Here is a 19,476-nt window from a genome sequence, read left to right as displayed (position 1 = left end):
GTTCAAGGCCAGCCTGGACTACATAGTGAAACTTTGTCTCAACACCAAACAGGAAGTGCAGCCTCCCAGACCTGCCCAGATGTTGGGAGATGGAGTGGGGCAGTGGCAGAATCCCTGGGTGTGTAGGCACCCAATCTCTCTCCTCTAGGCTGAGAGACTCTCTCTATGGGCCGCCTGCCTGCCCTTCTCCAGTGAGACCCTCCTCCACCATGGAGCAGGTCCAGCTAGCTAATTTGCTTGGCCAAAAATGGGTAGCAAGTGGCATTTTCTTCTGTCCTCAGGGACCAGGAAGGCAATTCCTCTTGTCTCCAGATAAGTCCCAAGCTGGCCCCTGTGCTGTATCCTGGACATTAACAGAATTCAGATTTGAAGAATACATGAGACTGGGGGCAGGGAGGGTGAGGGAATGGAGGGTACAGGAGCAGCCAGCCTTGGGGAGCCTGCCTCTGCCTGAGACTGAGTCTAGGTCTAAGGGAGCCCTGGAGGGCAGAGCCACAGAATGCAAGCTGTCCGTTCAGGGCAGATGGAGATTGGGAGGGGCTATATGCCTAAGGTCACCAACAGTTATTTTAAGTGACACGATTTAAACCCAATGCTCACTCTAGAAGCTCATTCTCCATTCCTACCACTCTCCGATTCTTAGGCCCCCCTGCGTAGAGCAGAATGCCCGCCCAGTGTCAGTCTTAGCCTTTAAAGAAAAAGAACTACATTTGCTAAATATTGTTCCTACGAGCAACATTTGCCCATCACTTGTGCCAGTCCTAAAAGATGGAGTGGTTTAAAGCAGCTAGCACGCCTTGCGGGGAGCCTTGGGTACGTCGGAGAGGGCACCACTGAATCAAAGGGTCTTACAAAATAATTGTAGGAGACTGAACATGCCACTGGGCTAGCAATACAAAATACTGGGAGCGTTCTAGGGGTGAGAGTAGGCTCAGCACTGGTCAGAGAGTGGGCAATCACCTACCCTCTGGTAGCCTCAGTTTCCCTATTTAGCAAGCGCACTTGAACCTCCTGCTATCTCTCTCGGGTCTAGTGAGGATTATGGAAAGGCGAGCCTTTTGGGCGGGCTGGGGCGCGGTTCGGGTTCAGGCTGCGGAGCTGCAGGGCGGGGCGAGGAGTATGATCGCGCCGCTGGCGGGGAGGCCGGGCTGCTAGGGAGGCCGGGCTGCCGGGGCGGCGGGCGGGTATTGCAGCGCGCAGTGCGTGCAACTGCGGAGCGCGCCGCTCGCCCGGCCGCGGCATCACATGAGCAGAAGCACCCGGAGCGGCGCAGCCCGCCGGTGGGCGCCCCAACAGCTGCAGCCCCGAACCCCTGCCAGTCCTAACCATGTCTATCTGTTGTTGTTTCTTTTTCAGAGACTATGGCAGTTCCAAGAGGAAATCAGGTAAGGGAGTCTCGGCGCTTTTCTCTCTCACCTACCAGCTGCCGGCACGCGTCCCTCTGATCCTGCGCAGGACTTTCGGGGGAGGGGGAATGTCTGCCTGGCCTGCTGGCACCATGGTCCTGTATGCTGGGGGATGCATCCATTACCTCCTTCCTGACCCTTACCCTCTAAGTTCTCTGCCACTCACACCTGCAATCTCCATTTTAGTCCCTCTGGCTCCTGGATGGGAGTGGGGTGCATGGGGTAGGGGGTGACTCGGGAAGGGCCGGAAGTCACAGCAGCATCTTCAGCGGGACCCTGCACCCCAGCTGCAGGAGCCACTGCTGGGTACTGCTGTGGCTTTTCCATGTGTCCTTCGCGCTGCGGTGGAAGAGTTTGTGGATATGCAGGGTCTTGCGTGGGAAAGTGAAAAGGGACTGAGAAGGGGTCGCTCTTGAGAGACTTAGGTCTGTTGCACCATACCTCAGACCTGAACCCTCCCCCAGCTCTGAGCTTGAACTCCGGGGTTGTGTGTGTATGTGTGTGTGTGGGGGGGGGATCTGCTGCAGCCGCGTGTCTTGCAGAGACGTAGGAGGGGGGTCCCCAGTCCCCTGTGGGTCTAGGCCCTCCTCAAGAGCAAGAGTGAGGTTATCCTCTGACAGCAAGGCTGTCCCTAGAGGATCAGAACATTCTTTATGGGTGCGGGAGGCTCTCCCAAATGGCACATGCCTGGGTGTGGGTGGGGTGGAGTTACTTAGGGGAGGGTGATCTTTTAAAATTAGTGGGGTGAGTTCTGGGGTGCAGGGTTGGAGCGATCCATGGTGGGCATGTGTGTTTTCTGTATGACGGTCTTCTGAAGAGTCTGACTCTTGGGGATATGTCCAATAGCATGAGATCAAGAGCCCTATGTCTCAATGCCGGGGGTCTGTGGACCAAGTAGAGGCTTGTGTGCTGCCCGCGATGGGTGGGAATTGAGGTAATTGTATTCTGTGTCCTTGTAAATATAGGGTTGGATGTGCTGTGAGTACAGATGCCCTCTTACCAGCTTATTGGGAGGAACAAAGTTGTGCCCTTGGGTGTGGGAGACCAAGTGTTGGGTTGCTAGGACATGGGTGGTCCTGCTGATAACTGGGCAGTACCTGTATTTACTTACACCTTTGTGTGCATAGGCTGAGTGTCCTCTGTGTGTTGGCTGAAACCTGTTCAAGCATGTAGGGTAAAGATGTGCGTGTAGGCATGTCTGACAGCTGTGCCAGGGTATCTCAGCTATGCCTGGAAGCAGAAGGGCATCTCCTTCTGTGAAAAGGAGAGTGAGGAGCCTAAAGAATTTCGTCATCCACACCACCAGCCAAGAGAACTGCGCTGGAGGGGGGCCTCTGACAGCCACAATTGTCTGAAGTTCAAATCTAGCGTGCTAGGTAATGGTGAACTCCAGCTTCCTGCCTGGCTTAGAGAGTTTCTTGTAGTCTCTTCATTGTGTTTGAAACAATAATGTTGATAATGCCTGCCTCGTGCAGTGTAGCCCATAACATAGAACAGCACATAATAAAACCATAGCACCATGTAGTAATATATCTATATCTATATCTATATATCTATATATATAATTCTATGTATTTATATTATATAGAAATACTATAGCACTAATGGGTACCCATTGTCCTTGTGGTCCGCCTGTTTAAGGTTGGGTCCTGCCCCTCCCCACGCCCTCCCCAGGATGCCGCCTCAGTTTTACTGCCTTCCACCTCCATCCAGGAAAAAGACAGATGAGGAAATTTAATTTACATTGGTATGCTTATGGTAATGGCCACTTAGTGTCGTGGTTAAAGTGCCAGGCTGGAGCCAGGCAGTGGGCGTTCAGAGCCAGGCTCTTCCCCTGCGACTTGTGGGAGATGGGCTTCCTCTCAACCTATTCAGCCTTTTGTAAGTTAGGGGTATTTGCATGCACTGTGTTGGTGAGGTTTTCCTCTTCAGATAGCTATCTTCCTAAGTCCTTCGGTGGGCCATCTTGCCCAGATGTTTGGTCAGGCCTTAAATTGTATGTTTCTGCAAGATGTTGTTTAATGAAATTAACATTTAAGTCAGTCAACCCTGAATAAATTCAATTACCCTCTCTAAAATGGGTGGGCCTTATCCAATCAATTGAAGCCCTTAATAGAAAACACACACACACACACACACACACCCTTGTCAACAGGAGATCTGCCTTTGGACTTGTCTGCAGCTCGTTCCCAGGCTCCTGCCTGCTCCCTCCTCACACAGACTGTGTACCCACCAAGTCTCCACAGTCACGTGAGCCAACTTCTAAAATAAATCCTCTTTTTTCTCTATGTGCACATCGTGTTGGCCCGTTTCCCCGGAGAGCGCTCACACACACCTACAAGGCAGTAATGAAGACTAGATGGGTTAGTGTGTGAGTGTGACTAGATTGTCTCCTGCAGCCGAGAAGGCATTCCTGAGGCACCAGCTCCTGTTAATCAGTGAGCACACTGTGCCCAGATCATCACATGTGTTTCTTCACGTTCTGCTCTGCCACACTGCAAAGAGAAACCCCCGACAGCTCCGGGCACATGCAGAATCAGAGTCTAGGTTTAGGGCTCACTCCCACTGCTCAGTGAAGTTGCCCAGGGTTGCTCACACCCACCCGGGAGGTGAATGCTGTCTCTTGTCTGCTTTCTGGCCTAGTTCCAAAGTGGCACCTCTGCGGAAGATCCTTGCTGACACTTTTCTAGAAGCGGTCTGGCCACAGGGTCCAGGTTTCCTCTGTCTCGTGCTCAGGCAAGCAGGTCATGTCATTGTGCCCCTGCTGGAGCTTAGAACTTCTGAAGCAGGGCTCAAGTCAGAGTGCTGACTCGGCATGCATGAATTGTTGGGTTTAATCCCCAGGACCTGGTAAACCCAGTCTAGCAGACTGTACCTGAAACCTGGCCACTCGGGAACTCTAGGCAGGAGGATCAGACGTTCAAAGGCATCCTTGGCCATAAAATAACCAGCCTTGGTTACATGAGACTCTGAATTATTTCTCGAAGTCTGAGAAAGAAGCTATGATGGTCGGATGAGAGCGACAGTGGTGTGGAGAGTTGGGATGTTGCAAGTCCAGTGCCTAATCATCTCGATTCATGTTTAGTTTCATCCATAGCTGTTTATTGCCCCCCCCATATACAGCATTACCTTTTTGTGACCATTAAGTAAATCATTTGGGATATATGAACAGAATCCTAGTTTCCACCAACCAAAGGGTTAAGAATGTTGTCAGGTACTTTCTGAAGCCTACAGCAGAGCCTCCATCCCACTCTGCCTCTCCAGGCAGCTGCTGCCCGCCTACCTGATGTACCCGATATGTTTGAAAGTATATCACTATATGACTTTTTTAAAAAACGATTTCTTTTATTCATTATATATAAGTACATTGTGGCTGTCTTCAAGCACACCAGAAGAGGGCATCAGATCCCATTACAGATGGTTGTGAGCCACCGTGTGGTTGACTGGGATTTGAACTCAGGACCTCAGAAGAGCAGTCAGTGCTCTTAACCGCTGAGCCATCTCTCCAGCCCACTTTGTGACTTTTCTTTGCTCCTGTTTCTATGAACAAGATTGCTGGGTCTTTGGAACACGTTATTTGGGGGAAACATGAATCTTTGTCCTTAGGCTGTGGTTACTCATATCGGGCTCTGAAATGAACCAACTCCTTTTTCCTGTGAGGTGAGAGCTGCTTCTGTAGCTGATGAGACCCTCTCCCCACCCCACCCCAAAAAAAATCAGAAACAAGGCTTGTGCAGAGCAGAGGAAGAACAGTGTCATATGGCATACAGCCTGGTGGAGGGGGCACGACCAGTGGTGACATTTGACAGAGAAGGGGTGTGGCCTGAACTTTCCTGCATCTTTTTTTCTTTCTAGATCTTTCCATGCCAGGACCTGGTACCTTCTGCCTAACGGCTACAAGCCATCTTTGGGCCCTCCCTTCCTTCTGCCTATCAGCTGGCCCTCCTGATCTACTCACTTCTGCCTGTGCCCACTATCATGCCAGTCAGAAGCCTTCCACTTCCGAATCCCTCAGCCTCCCAAGAAGCCCCCAGGGCTTCCACCTTTACTCCTGTTGTTGCCATTCCCGGCAGCACCACTAGGGGGCACTGTTAAAGTACATTCCAACCCTGCTGAAATTCCCCGGGGGACTTCCACGCTGCCCTAAAGAACAACTTCTTCTTTTTTTTTTTTTTTTTTTTTGGGCTTCAGAGCCCTGCATAATTGACCCCCGCAGCCTTTCTGACCCGGGCTCTGCCCCCGCACACATTCCCACCAGGTCGAACCTGTTCCACTGCTCGGTCATCGTCTGCTTCTCTGACGTCACGCTCATTCCTTTAGCGGCCTTTGTACTTGATGTTCCCTCGACCTGGGATAATCTTCCTCCCGGTGGCTGGCTCACTCTTTGTTGTTTACAGTCTCCTCCCCGTCGATGACCCCCTAATTAGTTGCTTGGTACCTGTTCTTGCTTCCTGCCCTTCTTCCACTACCTTGAAACCTCGGCTGTAGGGCATGCGCCCTACACGCTCCGCTCACTTGGTGAGTGATTTGGAGACTGAGTACCTGGATCACGCTGTGAGAGTCGGGGTGGGTGGGGGGGCTTCTCATTGGGCTTGGGGGGGGGGGGCATTGGAAGTTGAAGGAACTTTTCTGAGTTGGGAGCAGAGAGCCGGAGGCTTTGGTTATCCAGAGAGAGTACACTCAGAAATCTGGGCGAGCAAGACTAATCATCACGGCTTGTTTGGAAATCAGTTATATGACCTTATTGAGCACCAGCTGTATTCAGGCACTGTATACACGTTGACGTTACAGAAAAGTTTGCAGTGATGAGCTCTCCTATGAAAGGCGCTGTGTGACAGAGGGGGAGTTGATGGTTGACCAAGTGCACAGCACAGGCGATGGCCCAGGGCCTCTGAGAGCGGGGGTGGGGTTGGGGAGTGGGGGGTAGGGGGGTCAACTGCTCAGGCAGAACTATGGCAGGGAAGAGGATGAGCAGGCCAGCGTGGGAGAGGATATGGAAGTGGGGCGGGGCAGGGTTTAGCAGAGGGGAGGAGGCGGAGGCGGTACAGCACCGAGGGACGCTAAAGAGATGTGTTGGAGACAGAGGGATGTGATTTGGATTGGTTTTCTGGCTGGTGATTGGAGCTCTGCAGAGCGGGCAGAGGTGAGATGGTGGACCCCAGCATCACCCTGGGTGGATTCGACGATTCAGTCAGGGCTTTGAGAGGGTCTGGGCGTCGGAATCCTGGTTTGCTCTCTAAGACTATGATAAAAACATTCTGAATAAGCGGCAGCTAGGCGAGGAAAGGGTTTATGTGACTTCCAGGCTTAAGGCGCAATTACTCTCAGAGCAGGAACCCCAGGAGGAACTGAGGCAGAGGCCGTGGAGGAGTGCTGCTTGCTGGCTTGCTCTCCGTGGCTCTCCCGGCTTGTGGTTTATACAACTACCTGCTCAGGGGCAGCTCTGTGCATGTCAGCTATCAATCAGCAAAATGCCCCACTGGCCCGTCTGATAACGGCATCTTCTCAATTAAGGTTACCTCTTCCATATGACTCCGGTTTGTTTTAAGTTGACCAAAACTGACCAGCACATTCGAGTCCCCTGCCTCAAGTCCTTGGTTTTTCAGTCCTGTGACCTTGGACACGGGCCTTCACCTGGAGCCCTCATGCTCAGCTGGAGAAACAGAAGCATCAGCAGACAAATAGTAAGAGGTTTGGTGTAAAGGCTTGATGTAACCTTGGCACTCAACAAGCTGAGTTCAAGGCCAGCCTGAGCCTCATAGGGAGAGAAGGGACCAGGGTATGCGGGCTATTGTAAGGAACTGGTTTACACCCCAGCAGGGCTGTCTAGCCCAGCCTGAACCCCTAGGGTAGTCCTGAAAACAGTGGACTCCAAACACAACCTGGAACTGCTGTCCACCCACACATGTGGGTCTTCAGGGAGTCTCAGGTCTGCCCTGGAGCTTTCCAGCTTCACAGCTTCTCAGCGCTGGTGTCCCTCACCACCACCCCAGTGCTGGACGATTCCACTTACTTAACATCCACTGAGGATAGGCTTCAGCCGCCACCACAAAGATGCCTCGTGAAAAATGGCTGCACGTGTGGGAGCTGGTGGCCTCTCCAGCGGGTCTGCTGAGCATCACACCTGTTGGAGTAGCAACAGCAGAAGCGCTCTCGGGAGGGACTGGGTGAACCAGAAGTAGTTGTGGTAGCTGCTTATGGCGGGCAGGCATTCCTCCAAGAGTCCTGTGAGGGCAAGGAGCCGGGTAGCAGGGCTTCCGGTCAAGTTCCCACGGCTCCCAAGAAAGATGCTTGAGGAGTCCTGAGAGTTGCCGCTAGGGGGCACAGTGGCCCGTGGAGCCTCTGGGACCTTGACTTCCAAGTGTGCCACTTGCCGGGCAGAGATGAACCTGGTGCTCCTTCCCACCCAGCGCTCCAGTTTAAATGCAAACGAGGTTGCTCAAGAGTATTGCAAGATTGTCCTCTTGGGCAAGTGTTGATGTTCCTGATGAAGTCCTGTTTATACTTAGAAAAGCTGTGAGCTCAGCCTGCTCTCCATCTCCGAGACCATTAAACGGTCTTCCTGGGCCCAGTTAATGAGATCAGCGCTGATGTGGTTCTGTTGTTGTTGGAGTTGAGAGTTTAGGGTTTGGCATCTGACACGCTAAGTAGAATTCAGACCTCAGCTCAGCCTTTCCTGAACTTTGCTGTTGGCAATTTTTTGTTTACTTACTGTTTATTGTTTACCAGAGGCTCAAGGAGGGGAGGAGTTGACCTTATCTTTAACCTGAGAGTAAAAAGATTCAATTATAGTATTTATTTCCACTTTTTGAGCCCCAAAGGAGTTTACGTTCTGACCCAGAATGCCAGCTTTGTGCCACAAAATAGGGTGCGGGAGGCCGCAGAGATATACCCATGATCCTCCAGGAGAGGGTGCTGGTGTAGGCTCCTACCCTATCCAGGATGGACACCAAGTAAATGCCACACACATGTTGGGCCTGCGGAGGCCAGATGTGCGTGAGATCCTTGGAGCTGCAGTTACAGGTGAGTGTGCGCTGTCCGGTGTGGATGTGAGAACCGAACGCAGGCCCTCTGCGAGAGTAGCAGGGGCCTTAACTGCTGGGCCAGTTCTCAAGCCCAGTGCTCTAGCCTCCCGAATAACACAGGGCAGCCCCGTATCTCTAGACCTGGCTATGAGGTTGGGTGGCTTTGTTGCTTTGTTTCTGGTTTTTGTTTCTGTTTTTTTTTTTTTGTTGTTGTTGTTTTTAGTCATTCTTTAAATTTCTAAAATATTTTTAATTTTTAATATTTTTAAAATTTTTATAAAATTAAAACTTTTAATTTTATAAAGTATTGTAAAATGCTTGAAAGTAGATAAAGACATCACACATTTGAAATACTTACTATTGTGTGCAGGGGCATGTGTGATATATATAAAGAGGTCAGAGGACAACATGTTCCAGTTGGTTCTCCGGAATCAAGCCCAGGTCATCAGACTTGGTGGCAAATATCTTATGCACCCAGCCATCTGCCTGGCCCCTTGCCTTGTATTTTTTGAGACAGCCTTGCTCTGTAACCCTGGCTGGTCTTGAACTCACGGCAGCCTCTCCAATACAGGATTAGAGATATGAGCCAACGTGCCTGGCTCCATTTAGTTTCTATTTATTTATTTATTTTAAGATTTATTTATGTTATATATATGAGCACACTGTAGTTGTCTTCAGACACACCAGAAGAGGGCATCAGATCTCATTACAGATGGTTGTGAGCCACCATGTGGTTGCTAGGATTTGAACTCATGACCTCTGGAAGAGCGGTCAGTGCTCTTAACTGCTGAGCCATCTCTCTAGCCCTTTATTTATTTTTTAAGTTTACGTATTTATGCTTTTAAATTACTATATTTGTCAATGTTTTGCCTACATATATGTCTAGGTTTTACCACGTGTATACCTGATGCCTGGTGAGGCCAGAAGAAGATGTTAGGTCTCTTGGAACTGGAGTGTAGATGGCTGTGAATCACAATGTACGTACTAAACTAATGTACCAGGTTCTCTAAAAGAGCAGCAAGTTCTCTTTAACTACCTAGCTGCCTCCCTAACCTCCTAAGTTCAGTTTTGAATAAAGTCTATTTTTCTAATAGTAAGACTTACCCGTAAGTACTAAGCTATTATAAAAACTTATCTATCCAGAAAAGCTAGGCCCAACTTTTTGTCTGTCTTGTTTGTTTGTTTTGGTTTAGTTTTGTTTTTTTTCCAGACAGAGTTTCTCTGTATAATCCTGGCTGTTCTGAACTCATTCTGTAGACCAGGCTGGCCCTCGAACGCCACCTATGTCTGCCTCCCAAGTGCTGGAATTAATGGCGTGTATCACCATCACCCAGAACACTTTTTAAAAATATATATTTTTATGTTTATTTACGTGTGTGTGTGCGCGCGCACGCATGCACATGCTCAGACACATTTATGTGAAGGTCAGAGCATAATTTATGGAAGTGATTTTTCCTCTTTCACTGTGGTTTTCAGGAATGGAACTTAGGTCGGCAGCGTCGGTGGCAAGCACCTTCACCTGCTGGTCCATCTTGCCAGCCCTCATTCTTCTTTTATACATGAGGTAGCTAAAAGTGGCCACTTGAAGGTTGGACAGAACTTGGTTTCCTGCTGACTCTGGAGGTTGATGGAGCCCAGTGAAGTGTGAGGAAGGCTATAGTGTAGCAGAGCCAGCAGGCCTTGGAGGGTGAGGCCTTGGAGGTCTGCTTTTCCCAGGGTTAGTGCTACATCAGTCATGTTCCTGCAGAGCGCTGGCTTCTGCCTCTTTGAAGCATTCGTTGGCTTTCCTCCCACGGAGTGCCCAGCTCTGCTGCCAAGGAAGGGTGCTGTCAGAGATCTGTGTAGGCAGACCAGCCAGAGTAGGAGAGCTGTCGCCTGCGGAAGGGAGGCTGGAGAAAGGCCCTCTGAAGCTGGCATGAGCCTCAGGGTGTGAGCCTGGGTACCCTGCTTGATGGATGGGAAGTGGGAGGAAAGGAGACGGGGTGGGGGAGGGGGAGCATGCGAGAGATGGGTCTGGAGAGGAAGCCTTGGAAGATGTAGGCTTCCCACTACCAAAGCAATTTCCAGGTCCTGGTCCACGTGGAAGACCCAAGCTGTTTTGTGAACATGACCAACATCCTCCTGGCACCCTCCTCTGGCCTGTGCCTCGTGAGTGTGTCTTCTTGAGGCAGCGTCAGCTTCTGGCACAGCTCACCAGGACTGTGTTTTTATAAACAGTGTGACGGCACCGTCTTCCCATCCTCGCATCACCCCAGAAATACAAAGCCATCTAATTGGAACTGTCACTGATTGATTGGGTTTCACAGCCAGCCGAGTGCGTGGCAGTCTGTAATGGAGTGCCAGTGTTGCTCACACGCCGTGTGATTGCAGATATGTGGGTGCATGCCACAACTCCCAGCCAAGGCAGCACCCACTGCTCAGCTGGCCTGGATGCCAGGCAGGAGGGAGGAGCCCTCCCCAGATCCTGGGATCTCAGGAGAGGTGGCTTTGAGGCCCAGAGCCCTGGGCTGGAAGGGAACAGCCTGACCGAAGGCTGGTCAGAATTCTGAGCCTGCTCACTTAAATGCAGATTTTCAGGCCCTGCTGAGGACTAACTCTGCAAGGGCTCCTAAGTCTTGTTTTGTTTCATTTTGAGGGAGGTCTCCTGTTCGTCCGAGCTGGCGTTAAAGTCTCTTCTTGATGCATGCTAGCCTTGAACTCCTGATCCTCCTACCTCCACTTCCTGTGTGCTGCCGTAGGCGTGTGAGCCTATACTATACTGCCTAAGAGTGCTTAAACCAAACCATACCATTCTGGGTGTGGACTGATGGCCACATCAAGCTTGATAGACGGTGACGGTAACAGGAAGAATGGCCCTGGATTGTTTGCCCGTGTGCCTGGACCAGCTCTTTGAAGATGCTTGCGGTTGGAGGTCACCTGCAGGGGGCTGTCAGAAAACAGGGCTGTCAACCCACTGCCCCTTGAAACACTAGCCTAATGCTGGGGCCTTGTAGGTCAGTCAGTCACCTGAGGGCATCCATCTGGCCTCATCAGGAGACAGCGGTGAGACTCTGCCATGAGGTTGAGGTCCTAGAGAGGGAGACACCCAAGTTGTGGTCCGGCAAAGAAACGTTTCCCACCAGGGACCTCAGCCAGAAGGCAGCTTGGGATTTCTGGTTTATAGGCATGTGACGTTGGGGCAACATTTCCAGCAGTGACGAAGCCAACGGAAAAACCAAGGCTTGAGGGAAATGCGCCTTGTTCGTTTGCCTCCGCACCTTTTTCTGATCTAAAGTTGCTCAGTTTAGAAGCACAAATGTGCCGTGTGGAACTTGGTTGGCCTCTAGCCCTTTTCATAATTGGTCAGTTTCGAAATGTGAAGGCAAAGAGTTTTTCCAAAGTTTCAGGAAATTTAGATGTTTGCAGGAAAAGCGTGCCCTTCCCTGACTCTTTCTTTGCCCCCCTTGGATCTTCTTGTCACCATGTGACCCAAGCAGCTGGCACAAGAAAGGACTGAGTTAACGTCAGGATGAGTCTTGCATTAAGATATCTGGGGCCATGTCAGGATCCCTTCACGCTCCCGGCTCAGAGGAACATTGGTTCCCTGTCATCCTTTCCTTGGCTCTGCTTCTGTGTGTATGTGGAGTGCCTCTGGAGGCGTATCTGGACCTCAGGGGCAGCTTTTCCTTCCTCTCTTGGGTCTCCCCTGCTCACCCCAGATCCCTGAGGGCTCTCTGAGGTTAAACAGTGTCTAAGAGAGTATATAACCGTTTCTGTAGGAGGGCTCAAGTCTTTGTAAAGCAGAGGTGACAAGCCGGTGACACAGGCCAGACTAAGACCGCCTTGGTCTAAGGGCCTTATGAAGACCTTGCACAAATATGGATCTGCTGGGGAGGAATGTGGTTCCAACATGCCCAGTTGCCCCTTCCTCCTACCCCACCCCACCAATCAGGTGGCTCCTAGGTGGTCATTTACATTTGATCCCAGGGTTCTGATTTTGAAGCCCATCCTCATACCCTTGTGACCTGGGCCACCACTGTTTAAGGCCAGTGTCCCTATGCACAGCAGTGGTAGTCTGGGAGACCCAGAAGATCTGGGAAGGCCGAATAGATAGGAGGCAAGTTTCCAAGGAAGCGCCGATTCTGGACCGTCCCTCCATGGCTTCTTGGGCCCTGGCCATGGCCGTTTTATAGATTCATTTGCTAAGCAACTGAGGACCTATTCCATGCCAGAGTGCATGGTTCAAGCCCTAGGGATTCCAAGATGAACCTGCAGAGGTCTTTGTCTTCCAGGATCCCTGGTTGGATAAGAGCCTAAGTCAGCCAGGGTGTGGGGTGTAGCAATCCAGACCTGTCAGGGCGGCGCTGGCCCTCCTGAGCTAATTTACTAAGGGTTTTGTTTCTTCCTTTTAAAAACTCATTTATTTTTGTTGTGCCAAGGTGTGTCACTTTTATATTGCTGTGACATCAACACCTACGGCAAACACTGCTACAAGACTGCGTAGAGCAGAAAGAGTTTAATTGGGCTCATGGTTCTGGTTCCATTAAGGTTAGAGTCCTTGCTGGTGGACCACAGACATGGTGACAGGCGGCTGGAACCGCCAGCTGAGAACTCACATCTTGATTCATATGCAGGAGGCAGAGCACCCTGGTGACCATAGGAGGCTTTTGAGACCCGAGGCTGCCCCCGATGACTTCTCCTCTAACAAGGCCACACCTCCTAATCTCTCCCAAACAGTTCCACTAGCTAGGAACCAAGCATTCAAGTGTATGAGTTCATGGGGCACCCTAAGCAAGTTGTCTACCACTGAGCTATACACACACACACACACACACACACACACACCACACACACACACAGCCTTTTTTTTTTTTTTTTTTTTTTTTTTACTTTGTGTTTTGAGACATAGACTGGCTAAGCTGTCTGGTGATGTTGCTGATAAAACATGACAAAAAGCAACTCGGGGAGGAAAGGGTTAATTCCATTTTCCACCTCTCAGGCCATGTTCCATCTAGGAGGAGTCAGAGCAGGAACCTGAGACGGGAGAATGGAGGAGCACTGCTGACTGGCTTGCTGCTCATGCTCAGTCAGCCTGCTTTCCTGTACCATCCAGGACTACTGTCTAGGGATTAGCACCGCCCACAGTGGCCTGTAGCCTCCCACATCAGTCGTCAGTCAAACCTTTTCTTGATTGAGATTCTTTCCCAGACCACCCCAGCTCATGTCAAGTTGATATGAAAACTTGTCAACACACTGGCCGTGAGTTTGTGCGTTTGAGGATCAGGAGTTCAAGGCCACGCTCAGCTACACAGGGTGTTTCGGGCTAGTCTCGACTACATTGAGATACCATTTCTAAACTTCAGGGGTGGTGCTATAAAAACTCCTATTACCTGGGAGACTGACACACATGGGTCGTGAGTTCGAGGCCAGCCTGGGCTCCACTGTATCTCAGTAAGGAAAGAGATAAAGTAAACTGGGCCTCTGACTTCACATCTCCAAGGACCTGCCCTGGGGTACTGTTTCAGAGACAAGATACAGCTCACCACTGGCAGTGTGCCTGAAAACTTCCTCCAGGGGCTTCCTCCAGCCTCCTGGTTAGAAGAGGACTCTGGAAGACCCTGGAGCAGTCTCTCAGAGGGATTTGTTCACACCCATGAAAAGAGGGCAAGAATTCTAGCTGAATTCCTGGCCGTGGGACCCCACCTAGGCCTCTGACATCAGAATGCTCCCTAGGGCTCTGCCCGTGGCCTCCTCTGGCGACTGGTCTTCATGAAGCAGAACTGCACAGAGTTGATAAGGGACTGCTACACTAACAGGGCAGAGAACAGCCTCGTGCTAGCACAGGGAAGCCTGGGCAGGGCTCCGAGAAGTAGTCTGTCCCCAGTGATCGAGGAGCACAGTGGCTGAGCGGGAATCTGTGACCTGGACTCCATTCTCCCTGGTCGGAAGCTCAACCTGCGCTGTGGTATGGAAAGGTTAACTCTAGCCCTGGCACTCCCCTGTAGGCACACTCAGCTGCCACTTTCTGGACAAAGCTTAGTCACGTGAGAGCCAGCTGTGGGGATTCCCTAGCAGCGACCGACGCATGCACGCGTCTTACGTGCACACATGCACAACTGTTTATGTGGCGTCTGTGAGCTCAGGGGGGAACCTGTCTACACCCTTGCAGATCAGGGGAGGGCCAAGTCAGGAGAGGCCCAGGGCTTCTAGCAGACACCACGGGGGGAGTGGGTTGACTGAAGCTGGATTCCACCAGCCATGGTAGGCAAGCATGTTGCACCTGCAGAGACTCTGGATTTCTGTAACATCCATCCTGCCACACAAGGTTCTGGGTGGTTTGTTGTTGAGCCATCGAGCCTTTGGAGGGCTTTGTCATAGAGCCTTCTGGGATATCCTGCTGGGCCCATGTCTGGTCTGTGGTGCTCAGAAAGGTCAAGGGCTTTCTTTCCCCAACCTCAGAAGGCGGTGGGCACGTGGCTCAGGAGGGCAACTTCGTATTAGATCAGTGGCCCTCACCCCTCCTAATGCTGTGACCCCTTCAGTACATTTCCTCATGTTGTGGTGACCCCAACCACCACCATAAAATTATCTCCACTGCTATTTAATAGCTACAGTCTTGCCACCGTTATGAACTGTAATGTAAGTATCTGATACATGACACCCCAAAGCGGTCTCCACCCACAGGTTGGTAATCCCTGGGCTAGATTAAGATCAGGGCCACAGGCATCAAATGAGCTTGGGGTCTCTTGAAACCAGTGGGGCAAAGACTGAAGAAGGCCTCTTTCATCCACTGAGGACTAACTGGACACCTGAGTGTTTCCGGTGTGGCGGAGTCCTAGACAGGGCTAAGACAAAAGGGAATTCAGGGCTGACAGGAGATGCACAGCACTTGAGTGTGTGTGCCAAGATCAGAACCCAGGGCCTTTGTATATTCTAGGCAAGGGTTCCAACACCGGGGTGTGCATCTAGCCTAACTTAGCATGTTTTTATTCAACACCTATTATGTGCCAAACATTTGCTAAGATTATAGTCCTAGCAGGCGTTCTGGAGCTGGTTGAAGCAGGGCAAAGATGGGAGAGATAGCCCCAACCTTAAAAAAAAAAAAGGTATTCCCCTGCCAGCCCTGTGTCTCACCCTCTTCTTCCTCCACCTTACCACCCCTCTCCCCCCAAAATTAGTCTACACAGGAAGCCATTGCGGAGAACTCTTAAAAATTGGGGTAGAGATGCTGAAATGTAGCTCTTCACAGCTGTCAGCTTCTGACAGGGATGGGGGAGAACCCAGTTCTCTTTAAGGGGCTGGCCAACGGGAGTTTGACCGTGCTCCAGGGAGTATGTATACACTGTACTTTCCCCCCTTTTTTCTTCTGCTTTTTTTTTTTTTTTGGGCGGGGGGATCACAAGGGTGGAGGAATGAACCTGGGAGACCTGGGAAATGAGTGTGGTCAGATCATGTGATTGGGGGTGCATTATGGGAAACTTCCAAACAAGCAATAAAAATAATTGTGTTTAAAAATGGGTATCCCCCAGCTTCAGTCCAGATAAGAGCCCTTACCTCTCTGCAGCTTGTGAGCCTTGCTCAAACTCAAGCCCTGTTACCATAAAGTCTTTGGGGGGCACACCCTGATTAATCTCTCCCAGGCTACTCCAGTGAGCCTCAGAGTACAAGGACACCCTGTAGAGGTGTCCTGGACAGAATCAAGCAGGTAGCCAAGAGTGCCAGGCTGCCTCAAGCCAGGGGCTTCTGGAGCAGACAGGATCACTCAGCGGGGTGTGCATTGTGGATAGACTGTGTGTCTGTCCTCCTGTGCTGAGAATATCCGGAGGAGCTGGATCACCAGGAGGGCCCAGCAGTGCCTGTGGACCGTGTGTGTGCACTAAATAGCTGGCAGTTGATTCTTTGATGGTCCGATAGCCGGAGTCCAGAGTGAGAGACAGGATGTTCTACTCCAGATTGTCCTGGATGGGAACGTCTGTCCTGAGTGTGCTGCCCTTGACTCCTCCCTACAATCTTTCCCTCCTCCCTTTTGGCTCCTGAAGGGGTTAGTCAAGGGGTAGGCGGATACAGGACTATAGGCCTGAGGTGGCTGGATGACTGACTTATTGAAGTCACTGGTCCGTTTCTGTGCTGCCTCGGTGTGTGTGAGCACACACAATGCCCTAAGTGGGGGCTGCTCAGAGATGGCTGCCCTTCTGTGTGTGAGCACACACAGTGACCTAGGTGGGGCCGCCCCTCTGTGTGTGAGCACACACAGTGCCCTAGCTGGGGGCTGCCTAGGGATGTGGGCAAAGAGCCTCAGGGAGACCTCTCAGTGAGTGGGGTGGACCACCAAGGCAGACCACCCGGTGGAGGGAGGGGCTGGGATGCTGGGGTTCTCAGTTTTGAGTTTATTTCTTCTCTGCTATAGACAAACAGCAGGGCTCCTGGAAAGGTAAAGAGAGAGAACAGAGGGGGAGGCCACACCCTAGGGGCTGTGTGGGGTCAAACTGCAGCTGCTGGGAGCCCCGCCCACCCTCTTCCCCACCAAGTGCTGGCTCCTCTGTCTGCCCACACATCTCCCAATGTGGCCACCTGTCTTTAAACCTTCTGACCTCAGCAGCCTGCTGAAGCCCCTCCCCGAGACAGCTGAGGGATCCCAGTGGTCACTCTCCTTGAATCCTCTGGGCTGGACTGACCTGGTCGGAGCCCTGGTTTGGGAAGGCATCCTTTTCTTGGTCCTTTAGGAGCTGTGGGTCGCCCCCACTTCCCCACCTGAGCAGATGATCTGCTGTTTTCCTCGAGCAGTTTGGGCTTCAGGGTTCAGTACATTCCTACCCTAGGCTGGGCTTGTCCCATGTGTACCCTGGATTCTGGGAAAGGCCTGACTCTGGGGGAAGAAGACCTTTCTGTAGCTGCAGGCAAGATGTGGGAAGGTCGATTTTCCTGTGAGAGGAGCGCAGCAGGAATACATAAGGCCAGAGGGGAAGACCAGAAAATGAAGCCTCCATTTGGGCCCCTTTGTTCCCAATTCCTGGCCTGCTTGCTTGGGCTCAACTCTGACACCTTTGCTGTGGGGACTTGGGAAAGGACTTTAATTCCCCTGAGCCTCCAGTTCCTCATCTGCAGAAGGCAGATAGATTATTGTCAGATTATTAAGTTAGAAAATGTATGTTAAATGGTCAGCACCTTGCCCCACGCCCCTCAGGTTGAGTGAGGAGTGCTGTCCTCTACCTGAATCTTAAGCAAGTGGTGTGCGTGCGCACGCATGAGAGTGTGTGTGTGTGTGTGTGTGTGTGTGTGTGTGTGTGTGGTGTGTGTGTACGAGCACTCTCTCTCTTTCTCTCTCCCTCCCCACCTCCAACCCCCCACCCTCCCCACCCCCGCCCCTGAGTCACCATGTGGTCTTCTGGTCTGTGTGATGAGACCAGGAAGCCACTTAGGATGGTCTTGTTCCTCAGGTCCCCAGTGGTAACTCAGCCCCTACTACACTCCTTACTACTTCCACCCACTTCGCTTGGAAGACCGTAGCCCAGCCACTTAGGGCTTGGGCAAAACCAGCTACATAATTTAAAAATGAAAACAGGGAACCTCTCGTTCATAAATGATGAATGATTTCAATCCCACTACAGCATTAAGCTAGCCCGAGGCCCTTGTGTCAAGGTACAGGATCCCAGAAGGCTCTACGGAACCCACCTCTAGGAAACCAGCCCTATCCGAGAGGCTGGGAAGAGGACGCAGGGCATGCGGGGGTACCCTTGCTGTGGTGGCATTAACCCCTCACCCTTCCAGGATCATGGTTTCTTTCCTCTGTGGGTTTATATGAGGGACTGAGGCTTCTGCTTATAGCCAGGGCTGCCCATCTGAGAAACAGTTTATATATCATCTTAGGATGCCTGAGACAAGGTCTCATAGAGCCCAGAGTGGCCTCAAAACTGCTGCATAGCTGAGGACAGCCATGACACTTCTGTCTCTCAAGGGCTGGAATTACAGAGAAGGATCACCACACCCGGGTTTATGTGGTGCTGGGATTTGAATTTGGGGCTCCACACATGCTAGGCAAGTGTCTGCCAACCGAGACGTCTCCTCGGTCTCAAGACTTGGCAACTTATAGAGAAAGGCCTTTAGCCAGGTATAGTGGTTCTTGCCTTTAATCCCAGCATTAGGGAGGTGGAGGCAGGTGAATCTCTGTGAATTTGAGACCGGTCTAGTCTACAAAGCAAGTTCTAGGATAGCCAGGGCTGTTACACAGAGAAACCCTGTTTTGGAAACCAAAACAAGAAGGAAAGGGTTTATATTTTAGTTCAAGGTCCAGGAGACCATAGAGTCCATGGTCACAGAGCTACCCCTGCTCAATAGCAGACAGCAGAGGGGTGGGCAGGCACATACAGAAGGAACAGAAGGAGGCCCGGGATCCTGTGGTGCCTGCTCCCCAGGGTAGCCATCAACAATGAACCCGGTGGTGCAGTTGGAACAAATGGAACCGTTGTGTGCCCGAGGTAGCATTGGAGGTGACAGGGACATGCTCCATTAATGAAAACAGTTACTGCTGCTGCTACCAGTGAATGCAGGGCTGGCCTCTCCAGGATGAGAGCGGTGGCCAGGTTTCCTGGTGGCCTCGTCAAAAAGGGGAAGAAGCACACGGAGTCTAAGAAACTTCAGAAACTGGCCCTGTGCAGAGTCGAACTGTAGCGAGGGAAGGAGGGGGCGATTAGGATGCAGCCCTACTTAAAAGCTCATATTAAAGCCACACGGGTATGAACAATAGAATTCCCAAAGAGGAGGGAGGGGCCTCTCCTGCGATCTGGAAGGAGGGAAGGGCCCGGGAGAACAGAGATTTTTTCATTCCATGGGGCCTGGCAGAATCCTTGAGGAATCCTTGAGCCGTGTAAACTGGTAAAAGGTGGTCCACCCTGGTCCCCTGAGTCTTTGGCTCACTGTTATCCGTCAAAGTTTGGGCAATTGGCTGCCCTCTCTCCGTCCTCCACCCAGGCCTGCAGCCCACTCCAGGTTTATTCGTTTGGAATGTGGAACTGGTTGTCCTCCAGAGGCATCCTGCAGACATGGCTGAGGACTGGATGGGGTGTATG

The 19,476-nt window shown here is 51.5% G+C and overlaps 1 protein-coding gene across 4 annotated transcripts in view; it reads left to right on the top strand.

The window, feature by feature from the left end:
- The window catches only part of Sh3pxd2a (SH3 and PX domains 2A), a 206,130-nt gene that overhangs the window by 122,080 nt on the left and 64,574 nt on the right, over positions 1 to 19,476 (top strand). For all 4 annotated transcript variants that reach the window (NM_001415946.1, NM_001107606.2, XM_006231514.5 and 1 more), the window contains 1 exon segment: positions 1,357 to 1,385. In NM_001415946.1, the coding sequence (NP_001402875.1) occupies positions 1,357 to 1,385 (29 nt within the window).

The sequence above is a fragment of the Rattus norvegicus genome, chromosome 1, assembly GCF_036323735.1.
Source record: "Rattus norvegicus strain BN/NHsdMcwi chromosome 1, GRCr8, whole genome shotgun sequence".
NCBI classification, from domain to species: Eukaryota; Metazoa; Chordata; class Mammalia; order Rodentia; family Muridae; genus Rattus; species Rattus norvegicus.
The sequence above is the reverse complement of the archived record's forward strand: the minus strand, read 5'-3'. Positions and strand labels throughout refer to the sequence as shown.